General features: G+C 32.6%; 2 protein-coding genes across 2 annotated transcripts; both read right to left on the bottom strand.

The window, feature by feature from the left end:
• Positions 1-3,529: 3,529 nt before the first annotated feature.
• Positions 3,530-5,568, bottom strand: LOC118035115 (serine/threonine-protein kinase-like protein At3g51990). The gene is given in 2 exon segments (XM_073411398.1): positions 3,530-5,197; positions 5,199-5,568. Coding segments are annotated over 2 exon segments (1,107 nt in total). The 5' UTR covers positions 5,294-5,568; the 3' UTR covers positions 3,530-4,185.
• A 7,620-nt stretch (positions 5,569-13,188) lies between these two features.
• LOC118035116 (acyl-CoA--sterol O-acyltransferase 1) lies at positions 13,189-14,833 on the bottom strand. The gene has a single exon (XM_035040605.2). The coding sequence runs from the start codon at positions 14,480-14,482 to the stop codon at positions 13,385-13,387; it is 1,098 nt and encodes a 365-aa protein (XP_034896496.1). The 5' UTR covers positions 14,483-14,833; the 3' UTR covers positions 13,189-13,384.
• Positions 14,834-16,111: the final 1,278 nt, after the last annotated feature.

The following is a 16,111-nucleotide window of genomic DNA, read 5'->3' as shown; positions in this document are numbered from 1 at the left end:
TTGCTTGTACTCCAAGGCCAAGGCTGTGCACGGAGAGCCACGACATGCTCATAATCTGAACACACAAATGAGATGCATGTCGGGAGTCGGGACTGATTTTTGTATCTGGTGGTCTTGCTGTTATTTCAATGGCCATGGATGCTTATTTGCAGAACTTGAAAACAAAAGAGAAGTTGCATCTGCCATGGTTTCATGACATGTAGTTTGGGATGATGAAAATGTCTCTTCGGTTTGCTCTGCTTTGCCGAGTCCAAGAACAATCTGTTTCAAAGAATTCTTTGTACCCTGAGGCCTTACTGAGTGTAATTTTACAATTTCTACCTCTACCAAGGAAGAGGCTGTTGTAACAGTAACTCTCTCTCTCTCTCTCTCTCTCTATGATTGCAGGGAAGCTCTTTGCAGAGCCTTTTCTTTCTTGGTATGTGAAAGGACACGATGTAAAAACGGCAAGTCACTTACGGAACCCACCGAATGGATGATGGGTTGGCAGCTTACCATGTATCCCCACCACCAAACGACGTGTCGTCAAAAGTTGACCTGTCAGCTAAACTTATTGAGTTCATGGTGTTCGACATCTGTTTTCCATCTAGTTTAGGCAGTAACTGAAAATAAAATGAAAGGTTTAAAACGAGGAAAATCACAAAAGTCAGAACTTTAAAATTACCCCGCCGAGAAATCCATCTCTCTCACACATATAATATCCAAAAAAAAAAAAATCTCTTTTAACTTTTGATACAATTATTAAGTAGCCATTCACCAAATCTGATAAAACCAACATGAACGGTGAAGATGTGATGCATAACTTATCAAATTAAAATATTATAGATAAAAAATTTATAAAATTAAACTATTGAATTACTAGCACTTCTTTATTTTTTCTAACGAACAATTTTAGTCTTGCTCTATTTAACTAGTGATATTTTGAAAAAGAAAAAAAGAAAGTAAAGTAGTTTCCAATAATGAGTTCCATAGATGCATACCTTTACCATTCATCTTTTTATATTTCATTTTGTATCTTAGATATCACTTTTCAATATCTTTTTATCAAATTTTAAATCTTAAAATTTGATTTATATTATTCTTTAATAAAAAAAAACAAGAGGAATAAATTGATTTGTGTTTGAAAAGTCAGGGATGACATTGATTCAGTCAGTAGTACAGGGTGAAAACCTAGATTATTCCTGAACCTTGAGGCAAATTGAAATTATCCCTCTTTATTATTATTATTATTATTATTAATCACCGTGAAGACAAGATTTGAAACTTCGAATCTAGTAATTGCATTGACTGGATGACTAGAAAAGGTAACTGAATTAATCAATAAAAGCCAATAACGTACAGACAAAAGAAATGCCTCTCGAAGAAAACAAGAGCCTTTGACGTTTTCCTCGGCCTGGTAATAAGTAAAACCATCCAAGTTGTTCCTCCCCATCATGATCATACCCCTTTACCCTGCAATACTCGCAGCTCCCGTAATTATAATGTATGCTTTGAGAAAACAGAAAACAAATAAAAACACAGAAATCTTCAGGTATTGACCTGGATAATCAGTATCTTGCTCTTCGCGAGATCAAGTTTCAGATAATCTTTACCTAAGGTAAGATTGCGAACTAAAAAACTTGAACTGCCTAAGATTTGTAGTGGAAGAGAGATTTATATGGTCTTGAACATGAAAGCTAGTCTAGTGGGACTTCAAGCATTTACAAAAAAAAAACGCAATGATGAAAGTGTTCCATGTCAAAAATTGAAGGGAAAATAAATCATACTGATCCACTGGCGAGGAATAGGATCCAAGAAAATGGGGTTCCATCTTATTAACAATAAAAGCATATAGTTTCAGCTTTAGTTGAAAGTCAAGGCAGTGGATGCATAACGCAACTGTCTTGGCATATGAAAAGGAGAGGCACATGCTATTGGTAATTACATGAGCTGTAAAGCCTTGAAATGTGGTGAGGAATATAAACCTTCCTGCTCACTGCTAACAGCTACGGACACCATCTCTCTGCCTTGTTTTTGAAGCTCGAAACAAAACTTCTGGGCCACCTTCTTCTTGCGTGGATAACTCGACTGAACTGAGCTTCAATTGTTTGAACCAATAACGTTTTTTTGTCTAACATGATATTTCTCCATGTGAATGGACAGCTTGGATTTTGTGCAGTCCTTGTCTGTGACAGCAATTCTCACCCAAAAAAAAAAAAAAACAAGTGTTGAGAATGAGACGTCTGAAGAAAAATGTGACAGGTAATGCAATGTCACTTGGAGTTAAATTTCTCCCTATCTCTGATTGAATTTAGAGAAGCTGGTGATGCTCTTTACCTGTTGCAGCATGATGTTTAGCCCTTAATGAACAAGTGATTAGCACAAGAACGTGAGGAAATATGTTTACGTGTATGATTACACATATAGGAAAAAGACAACGCAGTTGTTTTAAATGAAGGAATGCCAATTAATTATCTTAGTAGGTCCATCTGTGATTAATATCAATCATGTCAGAGGAGTTCCTTCTTAGAGTAAACATAACATCTGCAAGTTTGCCAATCATTGAAACAATTAGCAACCGCTGTTTTATCAAGAATAATAATGTTTGAGTCCTTCACAATTCTTTATAATGAAAGAGGTGGTTTGAAGTTTCAACTGTTTATCCAAATCTCAAAATCTAACACAAGTGTTCATTAAAGAAAGATATGGTTTTTTTAAGACTAACCGGATAAAATTCTGGTAAGACTTTGGCTACCAACCTAGCCAATATCAATGCCCTACATGACAAATGTCGATCTCAACGTAGAAAGAAGTCTCTAGTGCTATACTGCTACTAGATTTACCTAAGCGAGTTAATATGAAAGCTGAGTGTTTTTTTTTTTTTTTGGAAGTTGCGCTATGAGCATGAGCAATCTCCTGCACATTTTGCAGGAATTTCAAAGCTTATGAGAGAATTTCATAGATAACTTTAGAAATAAATGTCCATAAGAAATGTTTTTTCAACGCCTATGTTGTCACAGAAATTCCAATTTCGATGCAGTATATTTGTTGTCTTTGGAAATGAATATCCACCTGCAATTTTTTTAGCATGAAAAACTCGTATGTCGTTCTGCTACTGAAGAAGACAGATCATAGACCACACAATTAACTATAGGATTGAACCTTGGCCCACAAGTTTTTGAGTTGAGTTTTCTTGAAACAACGCAATTTTCAAAAGAAACATATCATCAAGAGAAATTCTCTTCAATGGAAAACAGAACAAGAGCCAAACTGCTTGCTGACAAAATAAGCTTTATTCACACTGATTTTGCCAAAGCCCGACAACTTGTACAAGTAAACATTATGAACCACCAACATTCCTTCATATGATAAGTACTCTTCATCTTTTAATTCTAAATTCCAGTAATGTCTCACCCTAATTCCAAAGATAACTTTTTGTCTGTAGAATACAGAAAATACAGGACCAAACTCTGGCTAATAAAAAAGCTACCAGAAATTTGGCACGTCCGTAAGACATTTGGAGAAGTTAAAGACTCAAAGCAATCCGAACTGTTCTGAATCAACTTTAACTTATTTATTCAACAGAATTCTTGACAACACATCAGCTTGGCATAACAACGATGTAATAAATGGAAAGGATCAACAAACTATGCGAGGGACATGAGCCATGTGCCCTTGATCTAAATGTAAGTGGAATTTAACAAGACATCAACATTTGGGTGAGCGTTGAAAAATGATAATTGAGTGAAAACCACTAATCAATGAGCTACCAACAAATCTACAACAACGTAATTCTCAAGCAAGAGAAGCTTACAAGCCTGAGCTTCGCTCTACTGTCAAGCCACTTCAAACAAATCTTTGGAGCATACTAGATACCATAACAACCTTGGCCACTAAAACTTGAACGAGCAACTGCGTTATCCCTTGTCGGGAATAATTCTGAACCACCCCCAACTGATTGGTTTTTTCTAGCTTGAAAGAGACCTTTTCTTTTACCATGGACGTGAGATTGAGCTCTTCCTTCCATAGCATATCGTGGACTAACAAATCTAGAACTAGAAAACCGATTTGCAGATTTCAAACTAGACTCAACCCCATCAGTCTCGGCATCTGTTCCAGCCATGAGTTCCATCAAATTGCTTCGGAACCCCAAATCTGAATACACTCGCCGTGTATCCATCATTGATTTCCTGCCCATTTTACCATCTATTCATTCAAATTCTCTTCTCCATCACCTTGTGGTCTGGAACCAAACCGTGTGTTTCTTAGTTCAACAGGACGCCCCATTGTCTCCACCATCATGCACGGATTGTTTAACCCATTCCATGAATGAAGCGGAACCAATTTACTCAAGGTAGTTAACCAATCAACAACCTCCTTCATTGCAGGTCTCCGCTCCCGACAAGACCTCACACATTTAGAAGCAATCAAAGCCAGCTGCTTCCTAATCATAGGGTCCTTAAGAGGGAAAGTTCTTGGATCATATATAGCAGCAAGTTTCCCCTTTTTAATTAGTGGAATTGCCCAATCTACAATAGAAGGCGGCGAATGCCCCACATCAATAGCCTTCCTTCCACTAATAATCTCCAAAAACAAAATCCCAAAACTAAACACATCAGTTTTAGTACTCAAATTATCCGGGGTAACATAGCATGGATCAAGATAGCCAATGGTTCCAGCAGGCGGGGTTGACTTAAGTCTATAATCATCATCAACACCACACCTAAGTGCTAAACCAAAATCACCCAATCTTGCATTGAAATTCCTATCAATCAAAACATTTGCAGACTTGATATCTCTATGGATTATGGGTGGGTTTTGTGAGTGTAATGTATCAATAGCATTAGCAATTTGCAAAGCCATCCTAATTCTTCTACCCCAATTGGGTGGTCTAGAATTTGAGTGAAGAATATCATAAAGAGTGCCATTACTCATAAACTCAACAACAAGCAATCTATCCTTGGTATCATTAGCAAAGCCTAATAAGTTTACCAATCTTGGGCTGTGAATCTTGGACAAGATCTCGATCTCATTATCGACTTCTTGTCCAATTTCAAAACCCTTTGACGGTTTCTTAACAGCAACATGTCGGCCACGTAAAACAGCCTTGTAGACACAGCCATGGCTGCCTTTGCCCAGCAGTTTCTGGTCAGAGAAACCATTGGTGGCTGCCTCAATATCACTGTAGTTAAACTCCTGGATCTTGATGGGTTTTTCTTGTTCGTTTTTTAGAAGAAGAAGAAGATGTTTGAGATGTTGGGGTAGTGGAGATTATGCCAACGGCCGAGTCTGCCTTGCAAGAAAGGTATCCCATCAAGAAAAATGTCGGTTTCTTTTTTTGGGAAATCAAGGTGAAAAACGAATTCTCGGTGCTCTTTATCGATTGAATAGGTATGAAAGAATGAATATTGCAAGAAGTGCAAGACTTTGATACTTGAAGATGATGAGGAGGAGGTTCTTACAGAGGTAGTTTCTGTGTGGCACCCTGTGGTTTTAGCCTTTTAGGTGGCTGGATGATGGGATGGGGGGGTGGGTTGTGGGTACAGCAGAAAGTCTTCTTTGGGTTCCAGGTCCCATAGACAGGGTAGGGAGGAGAGCCCACAGGCTTGGAATCCCTAGGCTATTTCCATGCCATAATTTTATGGATGCCTTTGCTAATTAATTAATTAACTAGCCGCTGCAGTAAAAGCTACTGTTCTTTTTATCTAGCTATGTCACAGGGAGCGAATCCAGATAAAATGAATAATTATTCTTCTAAAAATATTAAAGATGAAATATGATCTGTCAGCTTGAGCTCCCAAATGTTGCGTAATGTCATTTTTTCTTATTTTGAGCTTTATACCTTTTTCTTAAATTACTACTTTTAGGGCATGTTTGTTTCTTTATACTTTCATGAAAATCGCCTAGGGATTCCAAGCCAGCGGGCTCTCCTCCCTGCCTTGTATAGCCACTACTTAAATTGTGAAGAGACGGCGGTTGTCATTGTGGCATGGCGGCAATATTGGAAAGGTAATGGCTACACCGCTTATTAATGCTGGCAGTAAAATGATGTGTTTGGTATTGCTGTTGAAAAGTATTTTTAAAAATATTTAAATTTTTATTTTATTTTAAATTAATATATTCTAGATGTTTTCAAATTATTTTATGTGTTAATTTTTAAATAATAAAAAAATATTATTAATATATTTTTTTAAATAAAAAAATAATAACAATACTCATATTGACCGCGATAGCGGTGGCCAATAATGGTGGTGAGGCAGTAAGAGATTAATTGTCCGGATCATGAAATTCCAATTTGATTTGTACGGAGGGCAGCATTATCTGCACCGCCCAATACGCAAGAAAAATGGACTCATATGACTTGCTACGCGGAGACAGCTACAATTTTGTTGATTTATGATCCAAACGTATCCTAAGGGTAATACCAGATTTAGAATCTAATTTGAAAAACAACTTGAATTGCTAAATCATTTTGACTTTTGACTCAAAACTTGAAAGTCTTTAAATAAACTACTTCGAATAAAATAATATTATTTGATTTTTTTTAAAAAATTAATTTAAATTTAGTTGGATATAAACTAGCAAATTATAAAATCAATTTAATCAAATTTAACCAAATCAATATCAAAATTGGTTTAACTCAAAACCCAACTAATTTGGCTTAAATGAATTCAGAATATATAATTTCTTTTGTTTTTTTCACTAATCTTTCTTGATAAATAGATTAAACAATTTCCTCGAAAAACTTGGAATTTAAGGATGTTGTGTTTGTAATAGAACAGTAGCTATATTTCGTTTGCTTGAGGCTGTCGATAACTTTCCTGGCACGAATGCTACAAAAAGCCCATAAGTGAAGTAGATAACAACCCATCACATACCACTTCCTTCCGGACCAGATGTGTTTTTCTCAAGGGGACCAAAGCTACAAACCACAACTGAAAGGGAAGTTGTAACCTGCGACTGCTCTGAATTCAGGCGATTCATATCATAATCGTTCTTAATAGATAACTCACTGCATTTATAAATTACAATTTTGATATTTTATCTTAAGATGAATTGTAAAATTACAAATAATACCTTTTTTAAATATTTTTTATATATTTCTAATAATAAATAAAACTTCAAGCAATCTTTATTTTGTATTCGGAATTTTTCCGAAGATTAGTTTCTTTTCTAACCTAAATTATCATAGTAAATTTTTCATTCTATTCAACAAAAAATGCCGACACTTATACCACCACCGAATGAACAATGTTGGAACAATAAAACACCAACTACTTTCTGTTTATTAATTTTTTTAAAATAAACTAAAAGCCATTATCAAAACTCGTGACGTAAAACATATTTCATCATGTTATTGGAGCTGTAAAATGATATTTTAATTCTTCCCCCAAAAGCTGTAGAAGCTTGCAATTGGTGGTAGAATCTTCTTTGCCAAGAGATTTATTAGACATTGCAAAATTAATTTGGGATAAATTGGTTAAGATATTTATTTTATCACAATATAATAACTATTTTTCCCTTAAAAGCAAAAAAATATTTAGGTTTCGATCAGGGGTTCTTTAGTCTCCTAAAAAAATTGCACCATGGTCATAGAGTATTTTAGTTTTTTTTTTCTACATTTTTGTGTCAAGTAGTGTGGCACATGTTGATGAAGTATTTTTATTTTCTCTTTCGTGTTATTGAAATTCTCAACAACACCTTTTAAAAATGTCATTTAATTTGTACTTTTATAAATTTCAGGTTACTAACTTTTTTGAAATTCCTAGTCATTCATTTCCTTTGATTTTTTTCAAAAAATTTAAAACGATGCATAAGGAGTTAGAAATAACTTAAACTTAAAGATGCTAAGTTATCAATTATTAAAGCCTTGTTATTTAGATATTTTTTTATTCTAAATGCCAATCCACAGTCAACACTGATTTTTTAGTGTTACAGTTTTTAAATTTATGAAAACTATGCATTTTATATTGATTAATAATCAACCATGAAACATCTACTATTATAATTTCTTTATATAATTGTTCATTTTTTAAAGATTTCATGAAAAATCATTATTTTTTAGAATAATGATTATTTTCTATACTATTTTTAAAAAATATTAAATAAAATTAGAATTGTGGAAAATAATCATTTTTTTTTTCGAGGCTGTATGAAAAATAACAAAAAAACAACCATTAATTATTGAGAAATAACTGATGCTGAAAAAAAAATGGAAAGAAGAAAAGAAAATGAAAAAAAAAAAAAAAAGAGGATAAAACTTGGGCTGGGGGCGCGCCAACCCAAATGCAGGGCGTGGACATAACCGGGTTGGCGAGCTGGGCTGGAAAGGTCACTACACGCTAAAAAAAAAACTTTAAACTACCTCTTTTTAATTTTGATGAATGATACATAACCGTGCTTATGAATAGTGGCATGCTTGTACATTGATGTAATTAGTAATATATTGTCAGTTATTTAATGGATATATTTTAAAAAAAAGAGACATACAAATAAAAAAGAAAAAAAAAAAAGAAAACTCATAATCTAATTTTTTATTTACAATAAAATAAAAAAATACTAATAAAATATCATTAACTATTTTTTTTTTTATCATTGTAAAATTTATTGGTTAAAAACATGATTATAATGTTTTCAATGACCAAATAATGGTCCACCAAGACCAGAACATGTTGTTTAATCATTGATTGTGTTATTTAAGAAAGAAAAACAATATTCTTAATCATATATTACTACTATCTTTAAAGACAGTAACTACATGATTATTTATAACAGTAATACCCACAACAATCAAATCTTAATTACTTTTCGAATATTCATGGATTATCCACACAGCCAACCACGAAACGTTATCATTGTCTGTCTAACATGAACATTTTTTTTTAGATAGAAAGATATATTTTTTTTTCATCTATAAAACCTTCACTATAGCCATGTCGGTCGAAAACTTAATGTCTTTTAGAAAATAGTTTTGATCATTTATAACATCGTACATACATAGTTAATGAATCGATATATATATACTTAATTTCATATTTAAAATAGTAAAAAATAGAGTAATAACTTAAACATGTTTAAATTTTACAGAATATCAAGCTCAGATAACATGAGCTTGACTTGCTTCCAGACCCAATATTTTTAGGTTTAGTTATATGTTGAGCTCAAATATAAGTGGATATAAGGAGACGACAAACTCAACATATTAAGTTCAGCTACGTGCTAAATCCAAGTATATATGAGCTTGCGTGAGATGCAAGACTTAGCATTCTTGGATTCAACTACACGTCAAGTCTAAATATATGTGGGTTTGCGCGAGATGTAAGATCCAATATCTTTAGGTTCAGCTACATGCTGAGTTTAAGTGTATATGGGTCTGGTAAGTTATCAGACCCATTACCTTTGGGTTTGGGATCATTTTATGTCTAAATGCATACAAAATTGATGATCATTATAGGACTCATGTTGGATCGCAAGGTTTTGTTTGTTTATTTTTATGGTTGTTAATATAAAATATTAAAAATCAAGAATAATTATCTATTTACTTCTCTACGTGTATAAAAGTCTCATAAAAACCCACAATATTTCCATCAATATTAATATTGTGTAAAAAATATTTGTGATTCATCATTAATATTGTATAAGAGATATTTATTCATCATTAATGTTATCATGAGGAAATGACATATCGATCTTTTTTATTTAAGCAACATAACAAGGTTTAGAGACTATATATATCCCTTGAACCGTATAGGTAAAAGGCTTATATTTTTCTATTCTTTAAATATTTATATTAATATTTTCAGAGTATTTATCATACATAAATAAAAATAAGCACTATTGTTTTTATAATTTAAAATTCATTCTCTTATTTATTATAATTTCTTATTAAAATTATTAACTTTATTATTGGAGAGTCCTTATATTCTATCAAAATAGATTGTTTTACGGGTATTAGATCTTTTACCATCAATTATTAACTTTGTGAATTCTAGAGAAATGAATATTAACGTAAAGATGTGATTATTTATTATCCAAACACTTAAAAAAACCTCTATTTATGAGTATATTAAATTTTGAAGCATTATGGATGAGTAACTATATATTATGATAAATGAGATTTAAATTCTTAACCTTTTTGAGTGAGCAATATCTAAGAAGCTCTCTTACAACTAAAGCAACCTGTTTTCTACGTGAATTGATTGTGCAACAAACTTTCACATTAAAAAGATCAAAACTGTTGATCAAAACTCATTTTCTTACTTTTATATATTGTTTGTTTTCCAATTCATATATGCAAGAAAATCAGTGTTCATCAACCTAATTCAATCCCGAGCGTCAATATTGCAGGCAGAACTGATGTTGCCGTACTAATTTCCAAAAGAAGCTCTTGTCTAACAACAACAACATTAGATATGTGACACATGGCGTGCCACTGGTAGATCCACAACTATGAGAGCACGACCATGAAGCCCAAACATAATGGCTAGAAACTGGACAAAGGAAAGTGGATATGCCCATTGGGCCTTGGCCCATATCAAGGCAAACTTAACTAGCGGCGATGTTGCGTCCCTTCGCCGTAGGTTGGGTAAATATAAATTAACTTTTATTTAAAATCACCATACTTTCATTTCATGTACATTACTTATTTTGGTGTATTATTCTATTTTTTCTTAAAAAAATTCTATCATCAATTTTTTTTTTAAATAATGATAAAAAAAGAAAATAGCAAACTATTATTATTTGTGCTACCACTATTTCTACAGCTAATTTAAAAATAAATAAATTAAAAAGATAGAGACTATAGTGAACATGAGTATATCAAGTCTAATTATTTAAAAATTTGTTCGAGAATAGGATAAAATTATTTTTAAAATATTTTTTATTTTAAAACATATCAAATTAATATTTTTTATTGTTTTTAAAGTTATTTTTAACATTATCATAAAAATTAATTTTATTAGTGTGGGATACTGATTTCTTTTTAAATATTTTTTATTTAAAAATATATTAAAATAATATTTTTTTTATTTTTTAAAATTTATTTTTAATTCAAGCATACCAAAACATTCAAATTTTTTTTTAAAAAATTTAAAGTAAAATCAAAATTAATTTTTCTGAAAAACGCCGCGGGGCAGCTTAATCAAACATGGTCAATTGGTCACAGAAGAAAACCTGTGCAAAACACTGTGGTTGCTGATATCTATATATTAATAAATAATAAAATCACAACAGATCTTAGATGAAGAAACTAATTTTCTTAACCATGGTGTTTTGCTTTTTTTTTTTTCCACTTTAAAAAAGATAAAGACGTTAGGAAATTAATTTGTTTATGTACATGGACCAAAATACTTTTAAATATGTGACATATTATACAATATATTTTTAAAATAATATTAAGATAACAATATATAAATTCATCAGGATAAATAATAGTTAATTTTCAAAACTCGTAATATATAATATAATAAAATTAGATAAATTAAAAAATTTAATTATAATAAATCAAATATTAAAAATGAAAAGTATCAAAAATTTAAATGTAAAAAAATTAACTCAAGCAAACCTATATTGGGGTCACTACAATGCCAAGGATTTAGCCAAATTTTTTGACAAAACTTCATACAATACTAGGATTTTTAAAGAAATAAAAAAAAACTAATTTTAGTCCTTGAGTTGCTGAGTTTAATAAATGTAATTAATTTAATAATTATAAAGAAAAACTAAATTTAATACATAGTCTAAGTTTATATTTTATTTATTTATTAAAATACCATGTTGCCAATTACTGGATAGTCCAAGTCTACATTTTGAATTAAATTAGATTAAATGCCATTCAGTCAGCCAACCTGTTCAATTCGACCGTGATTCAACTGGACCATATATATATATATTAGCCCATAGAAAATCGACGACTTCGTGGAATCTGAAAAGTCTCTGGTAAAACATCTTTCTAGAATACGTGTTGGAAAGTGAGGGTTGGACACGTGCTCTTTTTGAACTTTTTGTTTAGTTAATCAGCTAGGAAAAGTTGATTACTATTTATACATGTATTTAATAGGGACTTCAATAATATATTGTTAACAAAATAACTGAATGGCGTGGGGTTAGTTTGTCTGTTTAAGTAGCTTTCAACTGGGTTAAGATATTTATTTAATCTTTTTATAATGTTCTTGTTATGCAGTTCAGTTGATTAAGTTGTGTTTTTTATTAGAAGATTCGAGCACCGGGTTCTCTCTCTCTCTCTTTTTATTAATATAAATATTTGGATGAATTTATACATAAATTAACTAATATTTTTTTATTATATAATGTATAACCTGTTGTTTGTTTTTTTATTTTAAAAAAAATAAACAGACAACCTCCACCTCATATAAAATGAAAAATAAGTATTGGCTAAGCATGTTGAGCCACGGAGGCTCAACTATATAGTTTGTTTTATTAATTTATTATTTTTTTAATTATATTATTTGATGTGTGAGTTTTTATTGAATTTTATCGTTTAATATTAAATTAATATTTTTATATTTTTATAATATAATAAAAAATTAATTTAATTTAATGAAATTCATGACCTGAGTCACAAATTTAGCAATTTGATTAGGGCGGGTCTGAAATGTTTTTTTTTTTCACTATATCTATTAAATTAACAATGTCATGTCATGCTAACTCTCGTACCATTAAAATGATGTATTTTTATTTTTAAAAGTTATTTTTAAGATTAGCGTATCAAAATATAAAAAATATTAAATTTTAACAAAAAAATTTTAAATTTTTTGGGAACACATGTTGACCCACGTCTCCAAATATTCTCTTAGCTTAAGACTCGAGCTACACAAAGGGTATGACTGTAACTTAATCATGTATTTTAAGGGTAAAATAGTTATTTTACTATACTAAAAAAAATCCTAACCAATTTACCCCTAATTAATTTTATAATGACTAATATAACCATAAAAAATACAATTGTATCCCAATTGAAAGCTTCTTTTGTTTTTTTAGGTGAAAGGCAAAAGCGTCAAGGACGAGGATTGTCGGGTAGAAATGGATCATACCTTGTTGGGAACATTATCTTTCACTAATGTCATGAACGATTAGTAGAATTTATTTTCTGTAGAATTTATTTTGATGAAATCAATAACATATATATTTTGATGTCTTGTGTTTGTGATGACGTCAGTGAATTTATTGGATTGTTTGTTCACAAAGATATCACGAAGAACTTAAAAAAGTAATTAATTTGTCAAACGGTAAACAAAATACAACGCCCAAATCCGAAGTTTCCTCTCTTGACCACTTTAATCCTTCTAGAAAATATGTATAGAAAATGAAATTACTAGACCGCTACAGTATTGTTTTATTGACTGGTCCGATGAGACGGTAGACTTTACAAAAAGACCGTAATATGTTAATGACCCGGTAAAACACGAACTATACTCTGACTCACATTCTTCATGTACGCGCCTATCTCCGCGTACTCTTCAAACGCTCTAACATCGACCTTGTACTCTACAAACTTGGGGAAGAACAGCCAGAAGCCGGTGCTCATAACAAACCCAACAGTTAACATCGTCGAGATCATCTTCGGAAGCCGCCACCTGTCGTTCAAGACCTTCTTCAGAGCGATCTCGACCGTTAAACAAAATCCATGAAGCAGAAAGAACCACGAGATCTCCCAGTTGGGCCTCACGCGCCCCAGATAGTAGAAAATGATCTCGTGCATTATTGCCGAGACCACAAAGGTTGCGAAAACAGCTGGAAGTGGGGCCCATTTCCGACCAATCAGATGGGATCCGATGGCACGGGTCGGTTCGTATACGGTGGGGCGTAGGATGCTGGTGACGACGAGGTTCCATCTGCAGCCCCAGAAGTCCTGCAGCGAGGTAGCGAGGTATGGCTCGTTGAATTGAGGTTCAAGTTCAAGTCCTAGAAAGTTTCGAGCCAGGACTGCACCCACGGCTAGAAGGATTTCAAGGAGAAAGTAGACATGGAAAGAGTACATAATCAAGATGACATTTGGATGAATGTAATCGCTGTAGTCATATGCACGTATCAACATGGCCAAGAGGACACCCTTTACTGCATAATTCCGAAGCCCTTCTTTACCTCTCCTAGGAGCTGGGTTCTCTTTGCTTTGCCCATCCCGGCGAGGATTTGGAGACGGGGTTTCTTTATTTTTACCCTTTTGTTGGATCTTGATCGGTAAGCAGGCGAGAGCTATAAAAAGTGGGAGCGAGATTGATGGATCTGAAGACAGAGGACCTTTACCGAAAGCAAAGAGGAGGACCTTGAAGTTGGCCAACCAAGCGATGAAGAATGCTGTGCTACCACCAAGATGCACGGAGGAGATTTTAAGGGGGAGGTAGAGAAAGAGGCAAACTACTGGCAGTACAGAAAGGAGTCTTTTTGTTCCTTTAGGAACTACGTTTCTAATGGAATAGCAAAAGCACAGAGAAACGAGGACAGAAATCCACACCTTAATGAAGTTAAGAATCTCGCCCTCCATTTTTGTGTGTCCTTAGGTTTTCTTATGCTTTGCTCTTTGATCTTGTTATTGGTGAAGCTTTAAAGAGGAGGGCTTTGGATCAAAATCAAGGGCCTGAAGAAGGTTCGTAGAAATAGTCGTCCGTTGACACACTGAGATCCATAGGCAGAACGAACGTCAGGGAGACTCCATTTTTTCCATTTTTTCTGCTTCTTTGAAATATTCTGAACGTGAGAAGAGGAGAGGACTGGAATATTGTGAAGGAAATTGACACTGTAACCATGAAACCGCCAACTATTAGACTTGAGTCTATTGCAAGGGAAAAATAAAACTATTCGGTCAACTTAAAAGCAATCGAAATCTCTTCTACTTTAACGCTTCTTACCTTGTACATGAACACAATTTTATTCTTTTACTATTTTTGAGGAGGCGCGCGCGGATAACATGTGCTTAGATGGATGCCGGGATGGTGGTATTTTTTTTTTTTGGGCAGCAGAGGCATATAAAATATGTCTAGATGGATGTGAAGATGGTGGACGACTAGTATTCCACATCACCAATCGATTAAATTTTCAGTCTTTTTAGCGACTAAGTGGTTACCCTAAGGAAACAAACAAACAAAAAAAAACCTAATTAAAACAAACAAAAAACACTCTTGCTAAAAAATATAAAGGAAACAGTGATACGAGAAGCATCAATGCTCAAAATACAATTTTAAAAGATTTGTCAGTCTCTTTAGCGACTTAGTGGATACTCTAAGAAAAATTACCTGTAAATATTTGAGTCTGATTTAATAATTAAATCTTTTGTTATCATAATTTCAAAAATATAACTAGTCTTAGTTGTTTTAGACTTTTTCTTGGACCTGCATATGTCTTATTAGTTTCTAAAAACATGTACTAGGTCATCTATATAAGCTATCTATGCTAGATCTCCATCTAGTAATTTCAAATTATTACACTGAATGTTCATAATTGCTTGTGTCTACAAGGTTAACTACATCATATTGTCAATTGATTTTTTTTATACATTGATTTATATATCTTTTTATATTTTGTAAAAATCATATTATTAAAGTAGAAGTAACAACAAGAATCAGGTGAACATTAAAGCAATGCACATTATATACCTCCTCGTAACTCAACAACCATCCATGTCTATCTGGTCTCTAATTCGAACCTTTTTTTAATATAAAAAAAGGCAGAAGAAACTTCTTTGTTACTTTAACACAACCACAATATTTTTCACATATAAAACTCTTGCATGATGTCGTATACCAATACAAACCCCATCCTATACACTGAACCATTCTTCTTCGAAGTTATTGGAATATACAACACACTATAGATACGCTGACAATATCATTGTGAAAATATGGCTCAGATTCCTTCAGCAAATCCGACATCTTTTGACTGCTCTTTCTATGGTAAGCCCTACTCTATATTCTCCTTCTTATCTGATTCAAAATTGTCTTTTAAACATCAAGCTTTCACTTCTATTGTTTCATCTATGTTTGAACCAACATTTTACAAACAAGCCAGCTCTATTCCTTATTGGTAAAATGCCATGACAAATGAAATTAAAGCTCTTGAGAAAAACCAAACTTGGGATCTAGTAATTTTGCCTCAAAACAAATCTACTATTGGTTGT

The sequence above is a fragment of the Populus alba genome, chromosome 9, assembly GCF_005239225.2.
Source record: "Populus alba chromosome 9, ASM523922v2, whole genome shotgun sequence".
NCBI lineage: Eukaryota > Viridiplantae > Streptophyta > Magnoliopsida > Malpighiales > Salicaceae > Populus > Populus alba.
The sequence above is the reverse complement of the archived record's forward strand: the minus strand, read 5'-3'. Positions and strand labels throughout refer to the sequence as shown.

Bases quoted from the DNA above. Each gene is read 5' to 3' on its own strand.
- LOC118035116 (XM_035040605.2), bottom strand. From the start codon at position 14,482: ATGGAGGGCGAGATTCTTAACTTCATTAAGGTGTGGATTTCTGTCCTC.